We start from the raw sequence: 26,248 nt of genomic DNA, 5'->3' as shown, positions 1-26,248 counted from the left end.
TGTGTGTGTGTGTGTGTGTGTGTTGCCAAACTCTGTCTACTCAAGGTTACACTGAGATTGAAAACTCACTCTTGGCGAGGCTGTATTATTGGGAGTAGAGCCTCGTCGGAAAACTTCTCACTTTAAGGAAGCCAAGCCTTTCCCTGCTAATGGTTGTAGTGCAGCCTTAGAGCTGCTGGAGAGAGGTCGTAGGTTACACCAGGCCTCCTCTCTGAGACTATTATAAATGGATGAATATGCATGAACTCTGTAGCTGTCATGTATAATGCACCGAAGCTAGAGCTAGATACACAACCAGGCCCTACATGCTTCTCTGTGTTGTCCCCCTGACTGCTTCATATGCCCTGGGTCAGGCCCCTTGTATACTACATCGCTCCAGCTTGCTGTATCCCATACACCCCTCACACCCTCCTGCATGTTCAGACCCCGATGTTTCATCTCCTCGGTTTCCCCCCTTATCCATGTTCCTCCTACCCCCGCACATACTTCTATGCCCACTCAGTCAACCTCTCCTCACTCATCCTCTCCAGATGACTATACCAATTTAGCACATCCTCTTCACTTCCCACATACACACTTGCCTCATTACCGCATTTCTCTCATATATTATTTAGCACCCCCGCCTTTCATCCAGGCAACACCTTTGGCACCACGTATACTATCAAATATACCCATTTTTGCCCTCACAGTCATAAGTAAATTGATTAATACGTTCATACATTCGCAAAGATACCCAATTTTTACGTACACAGCGAGAGGTCACATGGAAGTAATAGATTTGTCTCTTTTATGAACAATGAAATTTATTAGCCATTCCCATCATTGCTTTGCGTATAATCAAGTTATATTTAGAACATCGGAGCGAAAATGCTACAGTTTTCGGAACGAAAATCCTGACCTTTGAAGAGTGCTCCCGCCCTTTGTCGACGCGCTATATTTGACATTTAAACAACTTTCGTTTTAATGCTGGTTATTTTTTTTTTTCGGGAGTCCATTCGATAGGCGACAGAAATAGCACTTGCTTAAGATTAGTCATTATTAACTCTAATTTTGAGGCAAGATTGATAAAGTTATGTCTCTAATTTTATACACCTGGACAGAGTTAGTTCATCTATTTTTGGCCGAGATTAGCAGAAATTGGCTAATTTTAGCAGTTCGTTCTTCTGACCTTGAACTTCAGTAACTCCATGAGGCTCGAGCGAGGTATAAATCATCCAGACGTAAATTTGGCGGGAATTCTTTTGTTGCCAGAATCTATCGCCAAGGCACCCCACCCAGGCCGCTGGTGGGAGGAGGGTGGGGTGTAGACGTAAGTAGACTCTAGACGTGAGTATATTTCCCATTGTGAAAACGTACGAAGGATAAAGCTGTAGCGAACTGACGCAGACGCTCCGTCGCGTCGCAACGGTTTCCAGAAAGTGCCCGCACGTTGTAGATTAGGCATACAACCTTGTTTTTTTTTCTTCTTTTTAATCTTTGAGGAAAATGGGAATATTACCTCCAGGTCTGAGGAAGATCTTGCGCATGGAGGCAATCTTTACCATTTTGCTTCTTCAGTTGATAAATCTTTTCTCATTGAACTAACGATATAAAACATGATATTTTGACTAATATCTCATTGACTCATTGTATGGTCGGTTAGTAATCTGGGCCTCGGGCCATATGACTGCTAGGGTAATAAGACCGTTACTGCTAGGGTCATAAGGTCGTTAATATGATTGCCTCCTGTAAAGATACATTTACCAAACTGAGAGTTACTTGGGCAGTCTCATTTGGATCAGGTATACGCTATTGGTCGGCTACTTCAGCAATACTAATAGCGAAAGTATTGAGGACTTGTTAAATAGTAGCGGTAAGTGAACTGAATACATACATGGCAAGTACAAGAAATTCAAATTCATTCCCTCAAAAATGTATGCATTTATTTTCATTTGCATTTTTTTTCTATGATCCCGCAAAGAAACAAAAGAAAATTGAACGCTTCTGAACCATTTGACAGTGTCAAACAATAAGAAGTCAATAATCGTATGAGAATACATATTCATATTTCCGCCCAACTGGCAAATTTTCCGCCTCCTGTTTTCGATATGATGTAGAGTTGCCGGTATAGAATTAATTGCTTTTTTTTATATTTCTTTTGTAATGGTTTTAACTCGTACATAAAAATTTCTGACAGCCCACGACTATTATATCAAATCATGTATTTGCTTTCTGTTGGAGATGTGATAAGGGAGGGTGTGTGTGCAGTGATCTGGTATACCTGAAAATGAATGTAGGCTAAGATATACCCTCTCAGGATCAACACTTAACTATACACATAAACCAAAAACTATAGGGTAACATCTTATATGTACAGTCGGGGTTGGGTGTCTAGTTACCTCATACATTATTCCTCACTTCGCTTATATTGCCGGCAACATTTCACCACTCTTGTAACTAGGGAGCTGATTGTTAAGAGGGGGTTTCCAAATACTTGTTTCGTTCCAGGAATAGCATGCAAATAATTAGTCCTCCCTAGTTACGCGGTTAGTGAGACGCTGCCGGCAACATGAGCAGGTGAGGCATAATAATAGTTAACAACTCCCCTGGAGTCGACAGTAGGCTACATGAAGCTATAAATTAAAGAGGTTCAGCATTTTCTTTTTTTTTTTATTGCCGGATGTTCACATTTTCTTCACCCCTACTGACTCCCTCCTAAGCAAGGCTCATATTGAAAGAATGGTCCTCGTATTAATACAAAAGAAACTAAAAGTGACTCAAATTGAATTTTTCATGAAGTTCAGCAAAAAAAGACATTTCATTTATGTTCTCACTCGATTTCAGCAACCAAGTGGATGGTGGTGGCGATATCATCACTTAGTATACATCAGTGGCTATAGAGAGAGAGTTTGAAAAAGAAAATCTGATGTGAATGAAGCCCTGACGAGAAATTGTGAATCGGACTTTAGTTAACTTGTGTGAACTAGTATGGCGTATCTTTAAAGAAAACGAAATATTTGAAGAATCAGAATGGCACTGGTTTCCCTGAAAATGTGATACCGTAGCAGTGCAAAATCAACACACATCACATGCAACACACGTTCACTTTAATGTTCCCCTAGACTCATACACAGTCACTTGTGCTGGTAATGTTATCCCGAAAGCGGGCTATCAATGAAAAGTGCCCCTGCCAAGCTTAGTCTTCGCATGAATATTCACACACACACACACACACACACACACACTGTGAAGTTATGAACGTTTTCTTGTGTATCTAACATTTGACACGGAATAGGTTTTGAAGTAATGCCCTTTATGTGATGACAACCTTGACGTCAATGAGCACAACGTTCTCTTGGTGCTTCCACTCTGATCTTTCTTAGTGCTTAAGTGTTTCACATTTTGATAGCTCTGCCAGGACCCCTCAATTCCCCTTTGAGAACGTGGTGATGTTTATGATACCTCACGCTGTATATGAACAACGCCTTTTTTCTTTCTTTCTTTTTTAGTATAGCTGAGATGACACGAGCATTTAAATTCCTCAATCAAGGCCATTTCATTTACAGTCATATATATATATATATATATTTTTTTTTTATACCTCGTCGCTGTCTCCCGCGTTTGCGAGGTAGCGCAAGGAAACATATATATATATAAATTATATGGTAAATTATATGGGAGGGTATTGATTGAGAGGGTGAAGGCATGTACAGAGCATCAGATTGGGGAAGAGCAGTGTGGTTTCAGAAGTGGTAGAGGATGTGTGGATCAGGTGTTTGCTTTGAAGAATGTATGTGAGAAATACTTAGAAAAGCAAATGGATTTGTATGTAGCATTTATGGATCTGGAGAAGGCATATGATAGAGTTGATAGAGATGCTCTGTGGAAGGTATTAAGAATATATGGTGTGGGAGGAAAGTTGTTAGAAGCAGTGAAAAGTTTTTATCGAGGATGTAAGGCATGTGTACGTGTAGGAAGAGAGGAAAGTGATTGGTTCTCAGTGAATGTAGGTTTGCGGCAGGGGTGTGTGATGTCTCCATGGTTGTTTAATTTGTTTATGGATGGGGTTGTTAGGGAGGTAAATGCAAGAGTTTTGGAAAGAGGGGCAAGTATGAAGTCTGTTGGGGATGAGAGAGCTTGGGAAGTGAGTCAGTTGTTGTTCGCTGATGATACAGCGCTGGTGGCGGATTCATGTGAGAAACTGCAGAAGCTGGTGACGGAGTTTGGTAAAGTGTGTGGAAGAAGAAAGTTAAGAGTAAATGTCAATAAGAGCAAGGTTATTAGGTACAGTAGGGTTGAGGGTCAAGTCAATTGGGAGGTGAGTTTGAATGGTGAGAGGCTGGAGGAAGTGAAGTGTTTTAGATATCTGGGAGTGGATCTGTCAGCGGATGGAACCATGGAAGCGGAAGTGGAGCATAGGGTGGGGGAGGGGGCGAAAATTTTGGGAGCCTTGAAAAATGTGTGGAAGTCGAGAACATTATCCCGGAAAGCAAAAATGGGTATGTTTGAAGGAATAGTAGTTCCAACAATGTTGTATGGTTGCGAGGCGTGGGCTATGGATAGAGTTGTGCGTAGGAGGATGGATGTGCTGGAAATGAGATGTTTGAGGACAATGTGTGGTGTGAGGTGGTTTGATCGAGTAAGTAACGTAAGGGTAAGAGAGATGTGTGGAAATAAAAAGAGCGTGGTTGAGAGAGCAGAAGAGGGTGTTTTGAAGTGGTTTGGGCACATGGAGAGAATGAGTGAGGAAAGATTGACCAAGAGGATATATGTGTCGGAGGTGGAGGGAACGAGGAGAAGAGGGAGACCAAATTGGAGGTGGAAAGATGGAGTGAAAAGGATTTTGTGTGATCGGGGCCTGAACATGCAGGAGGGTGAAAGGAGGGCAAGGAATAGAGTGAATTGGAGCGATGTGGTATACAGGGGTTGACGTGCTGTCAGTGGATTGAATCAAGGCATGTGAAGCGTCTGGGGTAAACCATGGAAAGCTGTGTAGGTATGTATATTTGCGTGTGTGGACGTGTGTATGTACATGTGTATGGGGGGGGGGTTGGGCCATTTCTTTCGTCTGTTTCCTTGCGCTACCTCGCAAACGCGGGAGACAGCGACAAAGTATAAAAAAAAAAAAAAAAAAAAAAAAAATATATATATATATATATATATATATATATATATATATATATATATATATATATATATATATATATATGTGTGTGTGTGTGTGTGTGTGTGTGTGTGTTATCCCTGGGGACAGGGAGAAAGAATACGTCCCACGTATTCCGTGCGTGTCGTAAAAGGGGAGGGAGCGAGGGCTAGAAATGTTCCCCTCCGGTTTTTACTTTAACAAAAGAATAAACAGAGAAGGGGGCCAAGTGAGGATTTTCCCCTCTTAGGCTCAGTCCTCTGTTCTTAAACGCTACCTTACTAACGCGGGAAGTGGCTACCTCGCAAACGCGGGAGACAGCGACAAAGTATAAAAAAAAAAAAAAAAAAAAAAAAAAAAAAAAAAAAAAAAAAATATATATATATATATATATATATATATATATATATATATATATATATATATATATATATATATATATATATATATATATAAAGTTTGTTTGGAGAAGAATTGGAGGAAGTTAAGCGGCTTTAGATACCAGAGAGTGGACTTGGCAGCGAATGGAACCATGGAAGCGGAAGTGTCATAGGGTGTGTAGGAGGGTGGGGGGACGAAGGATCTGGGAGCGTTGAAGAATGTGCGGAAAGAGAGGACGTTATCTTGGATAGCAAGAATGGGCATGTTTGAAGGAGTAGCAGTTCCAACAATAGTATATGGTTGCGGAGCATGGGCTATAGATAGGTTTGTGCGGAGGCATGTGGATGTGTTGCAAATGAAATGTTTGAAGACAATAGGTGGTGTGAGATGGTTTGATCGTAATGAAAGGGTAAGAAAGATGTGTAGTAATAAAAAAAGGTGTAGTAATATAAAAAAAAGAGTGGTTGAGATAGCAGAAGAAGGTGTGTTGAAATGGTTTAGACATATGGAGAGAATGAGCGAGGAAAGGTTGACAAAGAGGACTTATGTATCAGCAGTGAAGGGAACAAGAAGCGGAATACCATATTGGATGTGGAAAGAGGGAGTAAAAAAGATTTTGAACGATCGGGGCCTGAACTTGCAGGAGGGTGAAAGGCGTGCGCGGAATAGAGTGAATTGGAACGATTTAGTATACTGAGGTCAACGTTCCGTCTGTGGACTGAACCAGGGCATGTGAAACGTGTGGAGAAACCTTGGAAAGGTCTTAACAATTTAGTACCTTCCATCAAATTTACTGTAGAAAATGAAAAAAAAATGGAATGTTACCATTCTTAGATTGCATGATTCATAGGCAAGGAAACAAGTTTTAAGTTTTGCATATACAGAAAACCCACCAATGTATGCTCATATATCCATTATTACTCATCTCAACACGACAGAGTTAGATTATCATCATTTCAATCTATGTTCCTTAGGGCATTACGTATTTGCATTCCAAAGTTTATTGATGATGAGTTTGAGAAGATATATTCTATTGGATCTAAATTAAATTACCCTAGATCTTTCATTGATAAATCCCTTAAGTTAGCAAAGAAATAATTTTATAGAGTTGAGCCCAAACCTCCCATTGACACCAAGAATCTTTTAGTTCTCCCTTTTAATGATAAATTCACTTTACTTCCCATGTTGCTTAAATCCTTTAATGTAAATGTTGCCTTTACCAACAATAATACTATAAAGAATATCTTAATCAGGAATTCACCAGAAAATTCTCTTGGATGCATCTATAAAGTGCCTTGTGGAAATTGTGATAAATTTTATGTTGGTCAGACTGGTAAGGATCTTTCTGTTAGACATAAGCAACATAAATATAGTATAAGAAAGGGTCAAGAATCAAATGCCTTCTTTTATGACGTTAAAAACTATGATCATTCTATTGTCTGGAGTAATGCCATCTCAGTTGTTAACTCTAACTTTATTACCAAGAGAAATATCATTGAATCTTCCGTTATTAAATACACAAAGAATTATAATCTTAATATTAGTGATGGTCTATACAAATTAGATAACTTTATTGTTGATAAATTTTGTAAAATGATAAGTTTATGAACGCTCGTTGTATGTTTTGGACAATCACATGTTTACCAAATGGCGTCTTAGCTTCGTCTCTTCGATGTATATCAACTGACTCATATTTCTCTCTTGTGTCTCCCCTGATGATGTGATTATTACACGAAAGTGCACTTGGGAACTTATCGTTTCATTTTCCCCGTGGACTCATAGGAATATATATATATATATATATATATATATATATATATATATATATATATATATATATATATATATATATATATCCTAGCTTAAGGCGGATACCGAATTTATCGACCAAACTTAAGGGAAGAATGAACAGCTGGGTTGACTGTGGACCGACAGCCGGGGCCCAGGATTCGAACCCATGTGGATATGAGACTTTTCAGCCCGTGCATGCGTCACGTTCAATAATGCTAACCACTGGCGCATTTGCATGGCGCCTCACAATATGTAATTACACACGCACTCGAGTCTAAGGTGAAAATTACCAATCGATGTCCAACTCTTACTTTAAACACACGCAATCGTAACTGTACATATACATGTCATGTATACCTATACATTTTTTATGTTAAACATATCCGTCTATTATCACTGTCCTTTAATGAAATTATATGGATAGACTAGTTGCAATGGTCAAGATATTTTTGAAAGCGGTTTATATTGGAGTTTATTTTTCTATATACATTACTCAGACAAGGAAAAAAAAAATGAGTGGTAACATTCAAATTTTTCGAGTCAATCCGGTGAATTAATAAGACCTGATAGTTGTACGGTCCGTTGGTAACATTATCCTTACGTTTACCTTTTTGAAACTCCTCCCTTACAGTGATGCCAACTACCATGTGACTTCTTTTTTTTTACATTATTAATGTCTTGTCTGAGGGATTGTTGGTGTTCTTACTGACTAAATCATACTCACAGATATGATGTATTGCAGTCTTGGGGGGGAAAAGCGTTGTAATCTAGGCTGTCATATCAAGACGGTGATGGAGCCACTGGCCGGCAGTGCTGAGGTTTGTTTATCATGTGCAGTTGAGGGCGTAAACAGCCATCAGATTCTCCCCACGCTGGGTACACCAGGATTATCCGACCCTCTCCACTTTGGTTTGCTTTGGCTTGTCCAGTAAGGTATTGGGGGAGAAGTGGGGAGGGGGGTGTAGAATAACCTTACACTCCCTCTCTGAGATTCGCCTGATCTTGTGCATCACTTTAGATTGAATGTCTCCATGCTCACTGTCAGCAGAAGGGGCGCGCTTGCGCAAAGTGTCTATGAATTTGTTAGTTTGTGTGTGTGTGTAAAATATTTTTAACACTAGTATTACTCCATGATATGTTAGTATTCATTTTTGTATAGATTTTGCAAACTTTGTATTCAGTACCATGTGGGTCCAAGACAATCGAAAGGCCAAGCAAGTGTCCCAGTACAGTCAGGAGTACAAAGAGCTTCCTGCGTTCGCCATGACTGCCACTACGCTAGCACTCATTCTTCATATATTATTCTCGGCACAATTATTTTGTTCTGGCTGGTCTAGTTGGTTAACGTAGAGGGGGAGTCGAACCTGGAGTGCACGGAGTATCTGCAGTACGTGAGACGTCCCCGGGACACATCCATATTTTACATATATATAGTCTGCTTTGGGAAAGAGAAATTACCATGGTTAATGTTCCCTTAGGATAGGTAAGCACATATTTTGGTTACATATACGTATCCTAGTTTTGCAATAAAAGAAAAAAAGACAGACGTATCCATTCTTATTTTTCACCATTCTTAACATTCGTGTGGGTGTGCATGATAACAGATGAGTAGTTAGGGTGGTGTACTAGGGTGTTATGAACATAATTGGGTGTATGTTATATCATGAACATAATTGGGTGTATTTTATTGATAACAGCTTTACCTAAAATGTATTGTTTGAAAGATGGATTGTTAACAGCCTGGGCACGATAGTACGATCCTTGGGTATGACGTGCTACCCTTTAACACGACTCTACTGCCCTTAAATCCGATGATGAAATCCTCGAACTCGACGGTACCACGCTTAAACACGACGGCACAACCCATGAGCACCACGTTACAACAACCCTTGAACACAACGATACGATCACTGAGCACGTCGGTACAATTACTGAGAACAAAGCTTTCTTACCATCGTATTCAAAGGGTTATCAGTACAATCTGCTCCACTCTGTGTGTGTGTGTGTGTGTGTAAAACAACGCAGTGAAGCGGTTGGAGAATCTCGTTGTCTCAAGGCGTGGGTAGTGTTGATCACAACGGCAGCAGTATGAGTAGTACACGAAACTACATCGTATTCTCAGTTATAGGGCACTAGTAAAGATGACTCAACCAGGAATGCTATAACTACTTATACCTAGTATCGTAATGATTGCGCTAGGTGTCGTAACGAGGAAGCATCGTATAAACGACCCTTATTCTCTGCTACTGCGGGTAACGATTTCATTGGTAGTTATAGTAGTAGTATTGTACTCCATGTCTCGTATGCATTTCCCACTAACGTACAGTACAATACAGTGCGAGTGATTGCGCTAGATGGTGTAACGAGAAAGCATTGTATAAAAGACTCCTATTCTCTACTACTGCGGGTAATGATTTCAGTAGTCGTTGTAGTAGCAATATTGTACTCCACGTCTCGTATGCATTTCCTATTAGAGTACAGTAAGAGCACTTTAAACCCCCACCCCACGAATGATCCATAAACACAATCCTTATTACTTGACGGTTGGCGAGGGAGTTGCCAGGCCGTCATTATCGTCATCCCCACACTTGGGGTACAGCAGGAGACTAGACCACAGACTGTGAGGTTACCACACTTGGCGCCGGGCTCGTCAGGTCTCTGTTTCTCGGGTATTTCCGAGTTCACTCATACAGAGTGAGAGGTTTGGAAGACAATGATGGCTATAGACGCCATCGCCGACATTCCTTAGGGGCCACACCTTAAGTTCTGGCAACACCTGCTCTATTGGGTAACGCTCTCATTTTTTCTCTATATCTTTTCCTCTCATATCCCGATTTCGACACATTTTACCCTTTTTTACCATCTGGAAACTATCTTGATATATTCGGAGATAATGACAAGGTGTACATCGGTAAATGTTAGGCTGGAAGTTGAGGAATGTCATTTTGAGTGGTTGGTTCTACGTGACGATAGTGGAAGTAGCATGTCTTCATGACGTCACAGAGCGATCACCACCCCCCAAGGCATCCGCAGTCGACCCTGTTGTTCATATCACAGGAACGGATATCATTCGCTCCCTCGTTTAACCGAGATTTCTTTCGCATCTCCCTAAAGTTTAAAAGGAAGCGGCAAACTGCGATAAAAAAAAAAAATTCTCTGGTCTTGGATCACATCAAGTTTACGTCTATTCCAGCCATGTCTTTCACTGTGAGCTGTTGACTTCAGCTACTTCACTTGCCAGAATGATCATAAGGGCGTCGGCCAATGAAGGGGTTGGTATATTGCTGATAGAAAAGGCAAACAACGCAATATATTCGACCACTTCCAGTACTGAGATCCTCCAATAGAGCTACTGACCCCATACAGAATGACTGAACCTATATCACTGGTGACAAAAAGAAAGTTCGAGTCGTGATTTCATATAGGTTTTCATAATCGCGATATAAAAAGCTACTTAAAGCTAACTTTTCTGATTCGACTCGTGGTAGTGGATACTAAATTGTGACGATTTTTTTTTTTATTTCGAGGGAAGCACAGTACTGTTTCTTCAGCAGGATTGTTAACATATGGAATGATTCATCAGTTAGAATGGAGCATCACCACAGATGTATTTAGAAACACATGACAGATACTTCGTTTCAGGCTACGACTGACGTTCATTGCTCCTCTTTCGTTACATGTAAAGTTTTACAGGTTTTGCTCTCTCTATATCATCTGTATCCTTGACTCGTCTTCCACTATGACAAACAGCCTCGAAACAAGCCAATGATTTGTTGTTTGTTTTCCTCAGTGATTCGCGCCTGTTTCGCTGAAGACGTTACTGTCTTTGTGGCGATGATGCTTGTATGGCCAAAAAGTTGTTGCGTTTGCCTCCATGTTGCTAGAAGTTCTATCTAACATGTTGCCGTGTTTGTGATTATCTGTGTCTGTAGCCAACATGTTACCTCATTAAGTCTCGGTCTAGAATTTATCGCCGTAACGTCCTAGATAGATAGTCTTAAGGAAACCATCATTTGAGATAAGACGGAATGATTCAGAAGTTCAGTCGTTTGATTATCGATTCCCAGCGAGGTTTTGGACGCATTTGTTTGTCTGATAAATCCAACTGATATCTGTCAGAAAGCATTATATAAAGCTGCACATTATGAATCACTAGCAGAAATTCAAGTTACATTATGTGGATGGGTTTGTTTTTTTCGGCTGTTAGAAAACTGAGTGATTGGCAGTAAAAAAAAAAGAAAAAAAGGTCGAGGTAAACATGCAAGTCAGAATAAAACCAAAGTGATGTGCCACAGGGATATCGGTTTTGAGACATGATCTCTTTCTTATGTACATTGATAACGCTGGTAATATGCTGTGTCGTAATTCTATTAGACATCAAAATTCGCAGACGCCGTTATACTGGGTAGTAAAGCAACAACACACACTAAGCATGCGCAGGTGGAAGGGAATTCAAATGGATAAGCGACAGTATGAACTCTGTTGAGTTGGAATAAGGAAAAGAATTTACGTTTGATAATCTCCGATGACGGAAAGCCAAGTAAGTGGTGCACAGTAGTAACACAGGCGAACAAAATTCCAGAGTCTAGGTTCTAAGCTTTAGAGTCAGGACGTTGTATTGTGTTCAGTTTTGGTTACCCGACTTAATAAAAGACATAGATAGAATGGAGAGGATACAGTATCGAGCTACCAAAAATGATTCCCAGACTGATAAAAAAAAAAAAATCCTACGAGAATCGAATAGAAAAAAAAATAAGGGGTGATTTCATACTGGTATTCATGATTATCGAAGTCTCTAATAATCTTAGGCTAAGCAATTGATTAAGGCTGGATTTGTCTGATTTCACTCACAGCACTGGATACAAACTCCTGGGCAAAGGAATGAGGCGGAGTACAAACGGATTGTTTGAATTATAGATTGACTTTCCAGTTAATCTGTCCACGAGCACGTTTGACAGATACTCTGAAGTCCACGACTTGCATTAATTACATACAGTTACAAAGTGGCAAACACAGTTTACAGATATCTCTCCTTAAGTCATCTGTTTGCGTTATCACAATCAACCTTGAAAGGACCTTCCATTGATTTGCAGGTGCCTTGCATTCCTTTGTGCTGTGATCAGAATGTTGCTGCCGCCATGTGTTGGGAGGTGTGGTGTGCGGGGCAGGACGACCTTCTGTTATTGCAGCCAGGGCGCTGGTCTCATGTTCCTTTATTTATGAACGAAATAGCACTATGATAAACGGCAGAGGGAACTTGAAGGAAAGATAGTGAAGAAAAAAACGTACACGTATTACCTAGTAAAATGATGAAAATATTTGTATCCCATTAAAATATCCAGAGAAAATAGACTGATGTATGATTTCTTGGAGAAAACGGTTAGTGTTTACTCCTGGGTAACTATAATATACTTCAGCTCCCGCGCTCAGATGATTATGGTGATAGATAATTCAGATGTCCCCAGGTTCGCATACGCTGTGTATGAAGACGAGTAAGTATCTGTCAAAAACCAGATTTTTCTTGCGCCCTGAAGAGCCTCAGTCAGCTTTTCGTTTCGGCGGCGGCTGGATTATTTCCCGCCATGAAACGAATTCCTTTAAAAAAAAAAAAAAAGGACGAGTAAAGTGAGAATAAGGGCACTGAGATCCAGCCGAGTACACGTTGTAGGGCTGGAGTGTGTCTGAGTACTTGACTCTTTGACAGAATGAGAGTACTTGTCGCGTAGTGCTCACCTCAGGAAAATGTAAAGTCATGAAGAACGATTTGAGTGGGTTACGTGTTGTCATGTGTTATGTGTGAATTGAAGAGACTGTATGTTTGTGGAATGAAAGCCGTCAGCCCACGTATGGATGAGGCAGAAAGAAAAGACAGTCGCCTTAGCCAAAGGAGTAAAATTCTTGACCCACCAAAATGCTGGCTCACTGCGCAGCTGTCAGTAATTTTCCCGATACCCAGACGTTTAATATCGGGAACATGCCTGCCTGGTCGGTGGCTGCCTACCACCAAGTAGAGCGAGAGAGTTTGTGCCTTCCTAAGTTCGACGAGTTTAAGCCATGGCGTACAGTGCATATGTATTGACGCCGAGTCCCTCCAGAACTTTTTTTCTTTTCTCTTTTTTAACCATTTTTCAAAGTTTCTTATAAGTGTTTCTCTGTTAATCCGTTACAGGATGAAAATCTTCTTTCACTGAGCTTTACAATAAAGAAAAATCCCTCTGTATGACTAGGTTTTCGTGGCTTTTGTTCGTTATGTTTGTATATTTCAGAGTACCGATGCATTTTTTTTTATTTTTTATTTTTTTGCGGACCGCTCTTCGTCCGAACACAGTATTTATAATACCCTCAATTTGATGTCATGCATAAATCATAATGTATCTTTTCTTCCTTCATGGCTGCATAGTTCGAGGTGTTTGTGCCTATCATGAGAATTCAAACGCTTTATATTCCTACGCTTGTGTAGTGTTTCTGAATACTTTCTAACGTTGATTTCTCCTTGCCTTGGTGATGACCTTGTGGTACAGCAATACCTCGCTTGGTGAAAGTTTCCATTATTACTTATTATTTGACCAGCTGAGGACATTTTATCAGTTTCTTCTCCATTTTCTGGCGTTTAATTTGTAATTTCTTGTTCAGTCTTCAATTCTTTTTTAAATAGGTAAAAACGCGTTTCCAATAATGTGGAAGCCATGGAATTCTGTTGCAGCAAACAAAAAAGTTGCGTCCGACATATTTTTGGCAAGTTTATTCAAATTTGCCTTCGCTGAATCACATTACGTTGTTCTTTCTTCGTTTATGTAATATGTTTAGATCATCTCTGTTCACTTCGGTAATTATCATCTTTTTAATGTGCAAAACATTATATTACACACCCACACTTATCTATTTCGGAAATCGTTGCTGTGAAAAGTATAAAGTCTAATATTATTTCTTGAGAAACTTCTCATAAAACAGTTCCATTTGCTCCATCACATTTCTGTCAAAGAGAAACTCCGACCTTCATCTTATTAATATTTCTCTCCTGTCCTGTTTTGCTGGTTATTCCAACAGTCTACTTGATCGGAGGCCTTTTCAAAGACAATGCAGACAGTATCCAATCCCTTGTCTTGCTTTATTATCTCATTTATGCTTTGGATGTGCATTAAAACAGCTGCTTTTGTGAACTTTTGCTTAGCACAAATGTATGATGACTTTCACTTATGAGGTTATAAATGCTTTAACGAGATCTATTGGTCCATGACGAGGTGATCTTTTTTAAAGGCAATAAATAAAGTGACAGAAAAGAGGATAGGCAAGCACAAGGCACACCCCTACCCACCTCTCCCTCCGGCTCGACTGCCGGCAGAATAAACATGAGAAAGAAAATACCACAATGCGGGGGAAGACACCGCCATGGAAATTCTGTAGGAAAGCGAGGAACGGGAAAAAGTTACCCATCTGTATGACATGTACTCTGCGGTTGCATTGAGAAAGACATCGGTAGCGGTAGCTATGATTTTTTTTTCACTGATAACAAATGTTAGTGAAGTATTTGTCTAGCCTCGAGTTGAAGTAATTATAGTCTGTTCATTTAATACTTTTTTCCACTGTTCCACCTACTTGTGTGAAAGAATATATCTTACTTTTTTTCTTCAATCTGTCATTTCTCTTCACTGACTCTCTGTCCACAGTAAAGAAACTTTCGCATGATATGTGGTCGAAATCATCTAATATTTTGAGTATATCTGTCGAATTTACTCGGAGTTTGCTCTTTATTAGAGTAATTTTAGTCTTTGAGTCGTTCCTCATAAGGCTTATTTCTGAGTGAGGGGGTGAGTGTGCCTGCTCTTCCTAGGCTTCACTTGCGAAACCTTTGATCAGGTTTGGTGATCATAACTGAGTTAGCGAACTCCATATGAGGTCTGACCGGGACATTTTACCCAGGTGAGTACAGTAAATATGTTTTGTAGTTCATGCCGTATTCGAGGTCATTAATGAGAATCATTCTTAAAGTCCTTTTCATTCTTTAACATCTTGTAGAGGTTTGCCTTGCCAAACGGGTTGTATTCGACTCATGAATTATTGGCGCTAAAGTGCCTAACTTTGCACTTGTATACATTGATAGCCATGTCTCTCTGCTTTTTTTTTTTTTTTCAACTTTGTAGGTGCTTCTATGACGCTAGACAAGTCGATCCAATACAGTGTAGTAGGTTTTGATCCCCTTACAAACAAACACACTTACACACACACACACACACACACACACACACACACACACACACACACACACACAATTTCATTGCAAAATAACACAGAAAACATTAGTTCCCTGGCACCAGGAGGACAGTTTTCAAACGAAATCCCTCCAAGAGCCATATATTTTACGGGAAATGAAAGAATGGAAACTCGAAATTCGTTACGTTTCGCTCGAGAGACGCCATTCCTTTCGCGACCTCGTAGTCACATTGCCATAGGTCGTCCTTGCTTCAGCGTCAGATCGTGGCCTGAGCTCCACCTGGCTCAGTGTTACCTTTAAACCCGACAGAGATGGCAGCTCCTCTTCCCACACAGGTACCTCCGCGTATTTTGGCCAAAAATCAGGTCCTGGATGTTAATCTTTATCGCAGAAAGTTGTCTATCCTGAATAGGTCTTTTCATCCCGGCTGAACTGCACGATTGATGAACCAAGAGGGCATGACCACAGCCCAGATCTGACTGTCCCATCAGATAATCCCTGTGTGTCATCCCTTCCAGATTCTGTGTGAGCATCTGTGGAGTCACTCCCGTCGGAACTTGGCCCACAAGACCTGATGCTGGTTGGGAATACTGCAACGTCTCAGCAAAGGGTCTCCCAAGGTCTTGTGCCAGTGTCACTCCTGCTTCAAGTAAGCGCCCCACGATCCCAGATGCCGACACTTCGAACTCGTGATCGTTTATCTCCGCCAGAAGTTCGAGCTGGTCCATTTACGCTTTCCATGGAGTTGTCCCGTTCAGTTCCAACAGGTTCCGACCTACAGGAGCCTTCCAGTGTCACAAGGTATGTCTAGGTCCTGGTGAGAATTACAGAAACTCTACGATTCAGGTCTGGTCCCCCTCCCATTGAGTGTACTGTCTACTGCCTCACATACCTTGTACCTATCATCCTTGTAGTGCCCGGCCCCCTTATTGTTCCTGAGAATCCACCACTACCCTCCCACTTCCGTCCAAGTTTTAGCCCGGGTCACTTTGCCCAGCCGCTTGTGCTGTACCTGTCCCTATTGCATCTGCTGTGTTTTACGTTCCTTGCATTCCAGCTGCTTTGAGTTTTGGTCCACCTTGCGGGTCGCGTCGGTCCGCCCGCTCCCTCTTGCTGGTCCAGCTGCTGCTCACGTCGATCCACTCGCTCCCTTTGCTTGTTCAGCTGTTGCATGTTCTGGGTCTACTCGTTCCTCCTGCTGATCGATACGCTGTACAGTTCGTCCACCTGCTTCCCTCCTCTGATCCAGCCACTCTGACTGCACTCCCAGGCTGTTCCTGCCACCCCTGCTTCACAGTAACCCGAGGCTTTGCCGATTGATTATTTTTTTCTATGTAATTGAGACGGCATGAGTACTCGGATGCCCTGATCATGGACTGGTGAGTTAGTCATTGTCTGGAACGATGACCGCAGGTTGTTATGTACTCTCTTACCTCGTCATCCTGCAGGGAAGGGTATTCCTCGGTCACGTATGACATTGCTGTTGTTTCCGGGTCAGGTGTTGACCACCTGCTGCTGTTGCTGGGTCAGGTGTCAACCATCTGCTGCTGTTGCTGGGTCAGGTTGTCGGACATCATTCAAGCCGCTTTCTTGCCACACCAAATACGGTGTCCGCAAAAATAAAAAGTGTCCGTCCCCCATATATTTTCAAAGGCAATAAACACCTAAAGTTTATTGTAGGAACACGTATGACACTCTTAGGGTGAAATCAATAGCATTTGTTTGCTGAGACTAAGAGTTTTTGACGGTGAGCACCAGCAACCCACCTCAGTGTGTCTTAGGCTATCTTGAAGGAAAGATGTTCTTTCATTAATTCTTCCACGTTGCCGCTTCATTTTTGGAATTTTGTTTGCGGGCGCAGTTTCTTCCGCCTGTGGTTCAAGATTGCTGGCTCTAACCTTTATAAGGAAGAGACTTGATCCACACAGTCTCAACTACTTCTGAAACCACATTGTTTCTCCCCAGTCTTATGCTCTGTACATGTGTTTACCTTGTCAGTACCCTCCCATACATTTTACCAGGTACACTCAACAAACTTATACCCCTGTAGTTTGGACACTGGTCATATATATATATATATATATATATATATATATATATATATATATATATATATATATATATATATATATATATATATACACTTGATCGTCGCTTCCTGCGATAGCGAGGTAGGGCCAGGAACAGACGAAAAGGCCATATTCGGTCACATCCATTCTCTAGCTGTTATATGTAGTGCACTGAAAGCACAGCTCCCTGTCTACAACCAGGACCCCACAGACCTTTCCATGGTTTACCCGGGACGCTTCACATGCCCTGATTCATTCCATTGACAGCGCATCGATCCCGGTACACCATATTGTTCCAATTCACTCTATCCCATGCACGCCTGTCATCATCCTGCTTGTTCCGGCCCCGATCGCTTAGAATCGTTTTCACTCCATAATACGATCTCCAATTTGGTCTCCCCGTTTTCCTGGTTTCCTCCCCCTTCTGACACACATACCCTTTTTTGTCAATCGTTCCTGTCTTTCTTTCCATATATTCAGACCATTTCAACACACCTTCTTCTGCTCTCTCAACCACATTCTTTTTTTTATTCCCACACATCTCTCTTATCTTTTCATTACTTACTAGATCGAACCACCTCACACCACATATTGTCCTCAAACATTTCCAACACATCCACCCTCCTCCGCACAACCCTATCTATAGCCCATGCCTCTCAACCATATAATTTCGTTGGGACAACTGTTCCTTCAAACATACCCATTTTTACCCACCCAGATAACGTTCTTTCTTTTTACATGTTACTCATCGCTCCCAGAGCCTTCGCTTCCTCCCCCAACCTACGGTACTTTCGCTTCCATGGTTCCATTCGCTGCCGTGTCCACTCCCATGTATATCTATCTGTCTAATATATATATATATATATATATATATATATATATATATATATATATATATATATATATATATATATATATGTTTGCTGATAATGATAACCACAAGGAAAATGAAACATAAGTTCACAAGTGCACTTTCGTGTAATGATCACATCGTCAGGGGAGATAGTGGAATGAGATAGAAGACGTAGAACAGCCAGTCAATATACGAGGAAGAGGCGACATAAATATAGTATAAGAACAGAAGAATCAAATGTTTTGTTTAATCATGTTAAAAATTATGACCATTGTATTGACTGGAGTAACGCTAATTCGGTTGATAACTGTAACTCCTTTACCATTGGAAATATCAGTGAATCTTTTATTATCAAATACACAAAGAATTGTAACATGAATATTAGTGAAAGTTCATACAAACTGGAGAGCTTTGTCGTAGGCAAAATATATAAACTTCCCTGTCCTGTCTACATAATGAAATGACAGGCATGATATATATATATATATATATATATATATATATATATATATATATATATATATATATATATATATATATATCTTTCATACTATTCGCCATTTCCCGCATTAGCGAGGTAGCGTTAAGAACAGAGGACTGGGCCTTTGAGGGAATATCCTCACCTGGCCCCCTTCTTTACTCCTTCTTTTGGAAAATTAAAAAAAAAGAGAAAATGAGAGGGGAGGATTTCCAGCTCCCCGCTCCCTTCCGTTTTAGTCGCCTTCTACGACACTCAGGGAATACGTGGGAAGTATTCTTTCTCTCCTATCCCCAGGGATTTATATATATATATATATATATATATATATATATATATATATATATATATATATATATATTTTTTTTTTTTTCATACTATTCGCCATTTCCCGCGATAGCGAGGTAGCTTTAAGAACAGAGGACTGGGCCTTTGAGGGAATATCCTCACCTGGCCCCTTCTCTGTTCCTTCTTTTGGAAAAATTAAAAAAAAAAAACTAGAAGGGGGATTTCCAGCCCCCCGCTCCCTCCCCTTTTAGTCGCCTTCTACGACACGCAGGGAATACGTGGGAAGTATTCTTTCTTCCCTATCCCCAGGGATATATATATATATATATATATATATATATATATATATATATATATATATATATATATATATATTTATTCCTGGGGATAGGGGAGAAAGAATACTTCCCACGTATTCCCTGCGTGTCGTAGAAGGCGACTAAAAGGGGAGGGAGCGGGGGGCTGGAAATCCTCCCCTCTCATTATTTTCTTTTTTAATTTTCCAAAAGAAGGAATAGAGAAGGGGGCCAGGTGAGGATATTCCCTTAAAGGCCCAGTTCTCTGTTCTTAACGCGGGAAATGGCGAATAGTTTGAAAGAAAAGATATATATATATATATATATATATATATATATATATATATATATATATATATTTTTTTTTTTTTTTTTATACTTTGTCGCTGTCTCCCGCGTTTGCGAGGTAGCGCAAGGAAACAGACGAAAGAAATATATATATATATATATATATATATATATATATATATATATATATATATATATCCCTGGGGATAGGGGAGAAAGAATACTTCCCACGTATTCCCTGCGTGTCGTAGAAGGCGACTAAAAGGGGAGGGAGCGGGGGGCTGGAAATCCTCCCCTCTTTTTTTTTTTTTTTTAACTTTCCAAGAGAAGGAACAGAGAAGGGGGCCAGGTGAGGATATTCCCTCAGAGGCCCAGTCCTCTGTTCTTAACGCTACCTTGCTAATGCGGGAAATGGCGAATAGTTTGAAAGAAAGAAATATATATATATATATATATATATATATATATATATATATATATATATATATATATATATATATATATATATATACACACCACTGGACAGGGGGGAAGAACAATTACTTAGTTCCCCTCTTCGTTACACCCCTGTTTCTAGTGTTCTTATCATTTAATGAATGCAGTAGTGTCTGGGGAATGGAGACAAGGGAAGATAACGATTTCTGAGGTATTGCCTAGGTCTAGTTGCAATGAGGGCATGTGTTTCATTTCACAGCTATGCTACGAAGTTTTTGTGAAGGGCATGACATAGTAGTGGTCCGAGGAACATTGGAAAACATAGTTTTAGCATTTCAGTGATTTAGTAATCTATCTTAACCATGACTTCAATTTTCATGAATGATTCTATGGGATAAGTCGTTTTGCATGTGTTTAGGTAGATTCGTTTTTTTTTTTTTTTCATCGATGTCTGAAAGTCGGTGACAGGCTAACATTAACAGAGTTTTCGAAGTTATATAGAGTAAAATACCTCATGTGCAGAATAGCATTTTAGAGCGCATTATTATTCATAAAACTAATATCTTTTTCTTCATTCCTTTGTATCAACACATTTGTGCGAGTCATTTGTGTTTAATGCACGGGGTACGCAGTTGCAAAGAGCCTTCACTCAAAATATCGTTCCCATAGAAGATACTTCTCTGAAATTTGAAAGTCAGTCGCATTTACGATACAGGACCTAGCGAGTCTCCCAGAAAAACTACAATAACATCTACACTATCAATTTTCTCTTGGTATTGACCTTCGTTCGAATCCCTTGATTGTTGCACATCTTTACTTTTGCACTTACCGTACCATAACAAAATGATTGTAGAAAATCGATAAGGCAAGTCTTTCGTTATGCTTTAGTCTTATTCTATATTGAATTTGTGAGGAATAATCGTATTTCCATCGTCGTCTCCGGTGTTATTAAATGAAAGAAGTCAGAATACATTGTTAGGGATACGAGTGTCGATCATCTGTTTGTGTCATGTCCGCGATGTTCCACCCTCGCTGCGGACGTTGTGTCCACCTCTCAAATGGTAATAAAACAGCTTTACGGAGCAACCCGACACAGGAATTTAACAGGGGACTTATATTCAGCTTAGAGCCCATCAAAGACAATGAAATATTCGAAGTGTCGATCGATAAAAAGGTAAGAAAAGGGTTAGACATTCTTGTTTGGGGGAAACTGCTGTTCCAGAAGGCGAAAAGTTAGCTCTTGCTTATGTTGTTCGCAATGCTGCTCTCTAATTTTGATGTACTCTTAGTAGGATAGTGAGGATCTGGTTGATGCTATGATTCAGGGAATGTAGAATTAGGTCCTTAGCTAGGATCCTGAGCAAGTACATGGGAAAAAAAGTCTTAGGTTATCTACAAGAATATAAACAAATCAAAGACAACAATGAAGTTGGTGTAAATGTTAGCTTGAGACCCGTAGTGGACATGGGCTGGTGATGTAAATGATGGCCTGAGTCCTGTGGTGGTCAGAGGTTGGTTGTGTAAATTATGATCAGAGTCCCAGGGTGGGCAGGGGCGGATGGTGTAAATGATGGCCTGAGTCTTAGGATGGGGAGGGGTTGATGGTGTAATACATGATGGTAGTGTAAGTAATGGCAGGTCTAGTGATGAGTAGGGGCTGATAGTGTCAATGATGGCTTGAGTCCCCATGTGGGCTGGGGCTGGTGGTGTAGTCAGGCCCCCATGTGGGCTGGGACTGGTAGTGTAAATGATGGCATAAGTCCTATGGTGAGAGGGTTCGATGATAAATGATGGCACGAATCTGTTGGTGGGCAAGGGCTGGTGATGTTAATGATGGCTAAGAGGCCTGTGGTGGTTAGGGGCTGATGGTGTAATTGATGGTCAGGGTCATATGGTGGTGAGGGGCTGATGATTTAAATGATGGCTAGTGTCCTGTGGTGGACAGGGAATGGTGTCTACATGATGACCAAGGCCTATGGTGGGTAAGGGCTGGATGTTTGAATGATGGCTTGTGTCCAGTGGTGGGAGGGGCTGATGGTGTAAACGATAATCTGAGTCAGTGGTGGGCAAGGGAGGGTGGTGTTGATAATGGCCTAGGTCTTGTGGTATACAGGGGCTGATGGTGTAAAAGTTGGCCTGAATGTCATGGTGAGCAGGGACTGGTCATGTAATTGATGGCCTACGTCCCTTAGTGGGCAGGGGATGATGATTGAGGTGATGATGAAATTCTAGTGGTGGGCAGGGGTTGGTTGATGGTGTAATTTATGGCTTGAGTTACATGGTGGGCAGGGCCAGGAAGCTCCAGTGTTTTATACTTTGTTGAATTGTGGTGGATGTTATGTTCCTGTGGCAGCAGCCCTTCTGATTCTTCTTTATAACTCAGTTCCAGTCCATGTATGACATTGAATATGGAGTTATAAAGATAATTTTTCCACATTGAATCTTATCAAACTTTAGTCTAATATTCTGATAAGGAAATTATTCTGTCAAACTGTATTTCTCTTGAAACTGCACTTACACAATTGGACATGTTGAAACTGCACAAATTGATTCATTCTTCTTTTTCTGCATTGATAGATAACTTGTAATTGGAAAGGGCATTAGACAATTTTACTTCAGTGCCATGATGGAAAGAACATGAGTATCTTCAAAAATCACACCAGGGGACTCGTTTCTGGCAGTAGAAGTCCGTGTTGGCTGTAATGGTCTCTTTCAAGAATTTTAGAAGCTGTGCAGATGAGTGGGAGATGTATAAAAGAAGGTGCCAGGAGGTCAAGAGAAAGTTGCAAGAGGTGAAAAAGAGGGCAAATGAGAGTTGGGGTGAGAGAGTATCATTAAATTTTAGGGAGAATAAATGATGTTTTGGAAGGGGGTAAATAAAGTGCATAAGACAAGAGAACAAATGGGAACATCGGTGAAGGGGGCTAATGGGGAGGTAATAACAAGTAGTGGTGAAGTCAGAAGGAGATGGAGTGAGTATTTTGAAGGTTTGTTTAATGTGTTTGATGATAGAGTGGTAGATATAGGGTGTCATGGTTGAGGTGGTGTGCAAAGTGAGAGGGTCAGTGAGAATGATTTGGTAAACAGAGAAAAGGTAGTAAAAGCTTTGCGGAAGATGAAAGCTGGCAAGGCAGCAAGTTTAGATGGTATTGTAGTGAAATTTGTTAAAAAAGGGGGTGACTGTGTTGTTGATTGGTTGGTAAGGATATTTAGTGTATGTACGGTTCATGGCTAAGTGCCTGAGGATTGGCGGAATGCATGCACAGTACCATTGTACAAAGGCAAAGGGGATAAAGGTGAGGTATAAGTTTGTTGAGTATTCCTGGGAAATTATATGGGAGGTTATTGATTGAGAGGGTAAAGGCATGTACAGAGCATCAGATTGGGGAGGAGCAGTGTGGTTTCAGAAGTGGTAGAGGATGTGTGGATCAGGTGTTTGCTTTGAAGAATGTATGTGAGAAACAGATGGATTTGTATGTAGCATTTATGGATCTGGAGAAGGCATATCATAGAGATGCTTTGTGGAAGGTCTTAAGGGTGTATGGTGTGGGAGGTAAGTTGCTGGAAGCAGTGAAAAGTTTTTACCAAGGATGTAAGGCACGTATACGAGTAGGAAGAGAGGAAAGTGATTGGTTCCCATTGAATGTCAGTTTGTTTATGGATGGGGTGGTTAGGGAAGTGAATGCAAGAGTTTTGGAAAGAGGGGCAAGTATGCAGTCTTTTTTTGGATGAGAGGGCTTGGGAAGTGAGTCAGTTGTTGTTCGCTGATGATACAGTGCTGGTGGATGATTCAGGTGAGAAACTGCAGAAGCTGGTGACTGAGTTTGATAAAGTGTATGAAAGAAGAAAGCTGAGAGTAAATGTGAATGAGAGGAAGGTTATTAGATACAGTAGGGTTGAGGGACAAGTCAATTGGGAGGTAAGTTTGAATGGAGAAAAAGTGGAGGAAGTGAAGTTTTTAGATATCTGGGAGTGGATTTGGCAGCAGATGGAGCCATGGAAGCGGAAGTGAATCATAGGGTGGGGGAGGGGGCGAAAGTTCTGGGAGCATTGAAGAATGTTTGGAAGTGAGAAAGTTATCTTGGAAAGCAAAAATGGGTATGTTTGAAGGAATAGTAGTTCCAACAATGATATATGGTTGCGAGGCATGGGCTGTAGATAGAGTTGTGCGGAGGAGGGTGGATCTGCTGGAAATGAGATGTTTGAGGGCAATATGTGGTGTGAAGTGGTTTGATTGAGTAAGTAATGAAAGGGTAAGAGAGATGTGTGGTAATAAAACGAGTGTGGTTGAGAGAGCAGAAGAGGGTGTGCTGAAATGGTTTGGTCACATGGAGAGAATGAGTGAGGAAAGATTGAGAAAGAGGATATATGTGTCAGAGGTGGAGGGAATGAGGAGAAGTAGGAGACCAAATTGGAGGTGGAAAGATGGAGTGAAAAAGATTTTGAGTGATCGGGGCCTGAACATGCAGGAGGGTGAAAGGCTGTGCAAGGAATAGAGTGAGTTGGAACGATGTGGTATACCGGGGTCGACGTGCTGTTAATGGATTGAACCAGGGCACATGAAGCGTCTGGGGTAAATCATGGAAAGTTCTGTGGGGCCTGGATGTGGAAAGGGAGCTGTGGTTTCGGTGCATTATACATGACAGCTAGAGACTGAGTGTGAATGAATGTGGCCTTTGTTGTCTTTTCCTAGCACTACCTCGCGCACATCCGGGGGGAGGGGGTTGTTATTTCATGTGTGGCGGGGTGGCGACGGGAATGAATAAGGGCAGACTATAAATTATGTACGTGTGACAATATTTATATATCTGAGTGTGTATATGTATGTATACGTTGAGATGTATAGGTATGTATATGTGCGTGTGTGGACTTGTATGTATATACATGTCTATGTGGGTGGGTTGGGCCCTTTTTTTCATCTGTTTCCTTGCGCTACCTCGCTAACACGGGAGACAGCAACAAAGTATAATAAATGAATATATATATATTAGTTCCAACAATGTTGTATGGTTATGAGGCATGGGTTATAGATAGGGTTGTACAGAGGAGGGTGGATGTGATGGAAATGAAATGTATGAGGACAATGTGTGGTGTGAGGTGGTTTGATCGAGTAAGTAATGAAAGGGTAAGAGACATGTGTGGAACTAGAAAAGAATGTGGTTGAGAGAACAGAAGAGGGTGTTTTGAAATGGTTTGGACTAATGGATAGAATGAGTGAGAAAAGATTGACAAAGAGGATATGTGTTAGAGGTGGAGGGAACAAGTCAAAGCGGGAAACCAAATTGGAGGTGGACGGATGGAGTGAAAAAGATTTTGAGTGATTGGGGCCTGAACATACAGGAGGGTGAACGGCATGCAAGGAATAGAGTGAGTTGGAACGATGTGGTATACTGGGGTCGACGGGCTGTCAGTGGACTGAACCAGGGCAAGTAAAGCGTCTGGGGTAAACCATAGAAAGGTCTTTGGATGGGGAGCTGTGGTTTTGATGCATTACACATGACAGCTAGAGACTGAGTATGAACGAACGTGGCCTCTGTTGTCTTTTCCTAGCGCTACCTCGCATGTGTGCAGGGGAAGGGAGGTGCCATTTCATGTGTGGCGGGGTGGCAATGGGAATGGATGAAGGCAGCAAGTATGAATATGTCCATGTGTATATATGTATATGTCTGTGTATGTATATATATGTATACGTTGAAATGTATAGGTATGTATATGTGCGTGTGTGGGTGTTTATGTATATGCATGTCTATTGGTTGGGCCATTCTTTCGTCTGTTTCCTAGCGCTACTTTGCTAATGTGGGAGACAGTGACTAAGTATGATAAAAATATAAAATATTAATATTTATATTTATATATATAAGAGAGATGTGTGGTAATAAAAAGAGTGTGGTTGAGAGAGCAGAAGGGGGTGTTTTGAGGTGGTTTGGTCACATGGAGAGAGTGAGTGATGAAAGATTGACCAAGAGGATATATGTGTCAGAGGTGGAGGGAACGAGGAGAAGTGGGAGACCAAATTGGATGTGGAAAGATGGAGT

At 40.9% G+C, this 26,248-nt stretch overlaps 1 protein-coding gene across 3 annotated transcripts in view; it reads left to right on the top strand.

The window, feature by feature from the left end:
* Nucleotides 1-26,248, top strand: part of Neurl4 (neuralized E3 ubiquitin protein ligase 4) — a 508,598-nt gene that overhangs the window by 258,903 nt on the left and 223,447 nt on the right. Inside the window, exon 1 of one of the 3 annotated variants that reach the window (XM_071695560.1) lies at nucleotides 21,208-21,387. The exons of the other annotated variants lie outside the window; for them this stretch is intronic. Within the exon in view, the coding sequence (XP_071551661.1) occupies nucleotides 21,223-21,387 (165 nt within the window). The 5' untranslated portion in view covers nucleotides 21,208-21,222. Of the gene's footprint in view, nucleotides 1-21,207; nucleotides 21,388-26,248 lie in introns of those variants that run through there. 3 annotated transcript variants of the gene reach the window in all.

This window comes from Panulirus ornatus, chromosome 58 (assembly GCF_036320965.1).
Source record: "Panulirus ornatus isolate Po-2019 chromosome 58, ASM3632096v1, whole genome shotgun sequence".
In the NCBI taxonomy this organism is placed as follows: Eukaryota; Metazoa; Arthropoda; class Malacostraca; order Decapoda; family Palinuridae; genus Panulirus; species Panulirus ornatus.
This window is presented reverse-complemented; position numbering and strand designations above follow the sequence as displayed.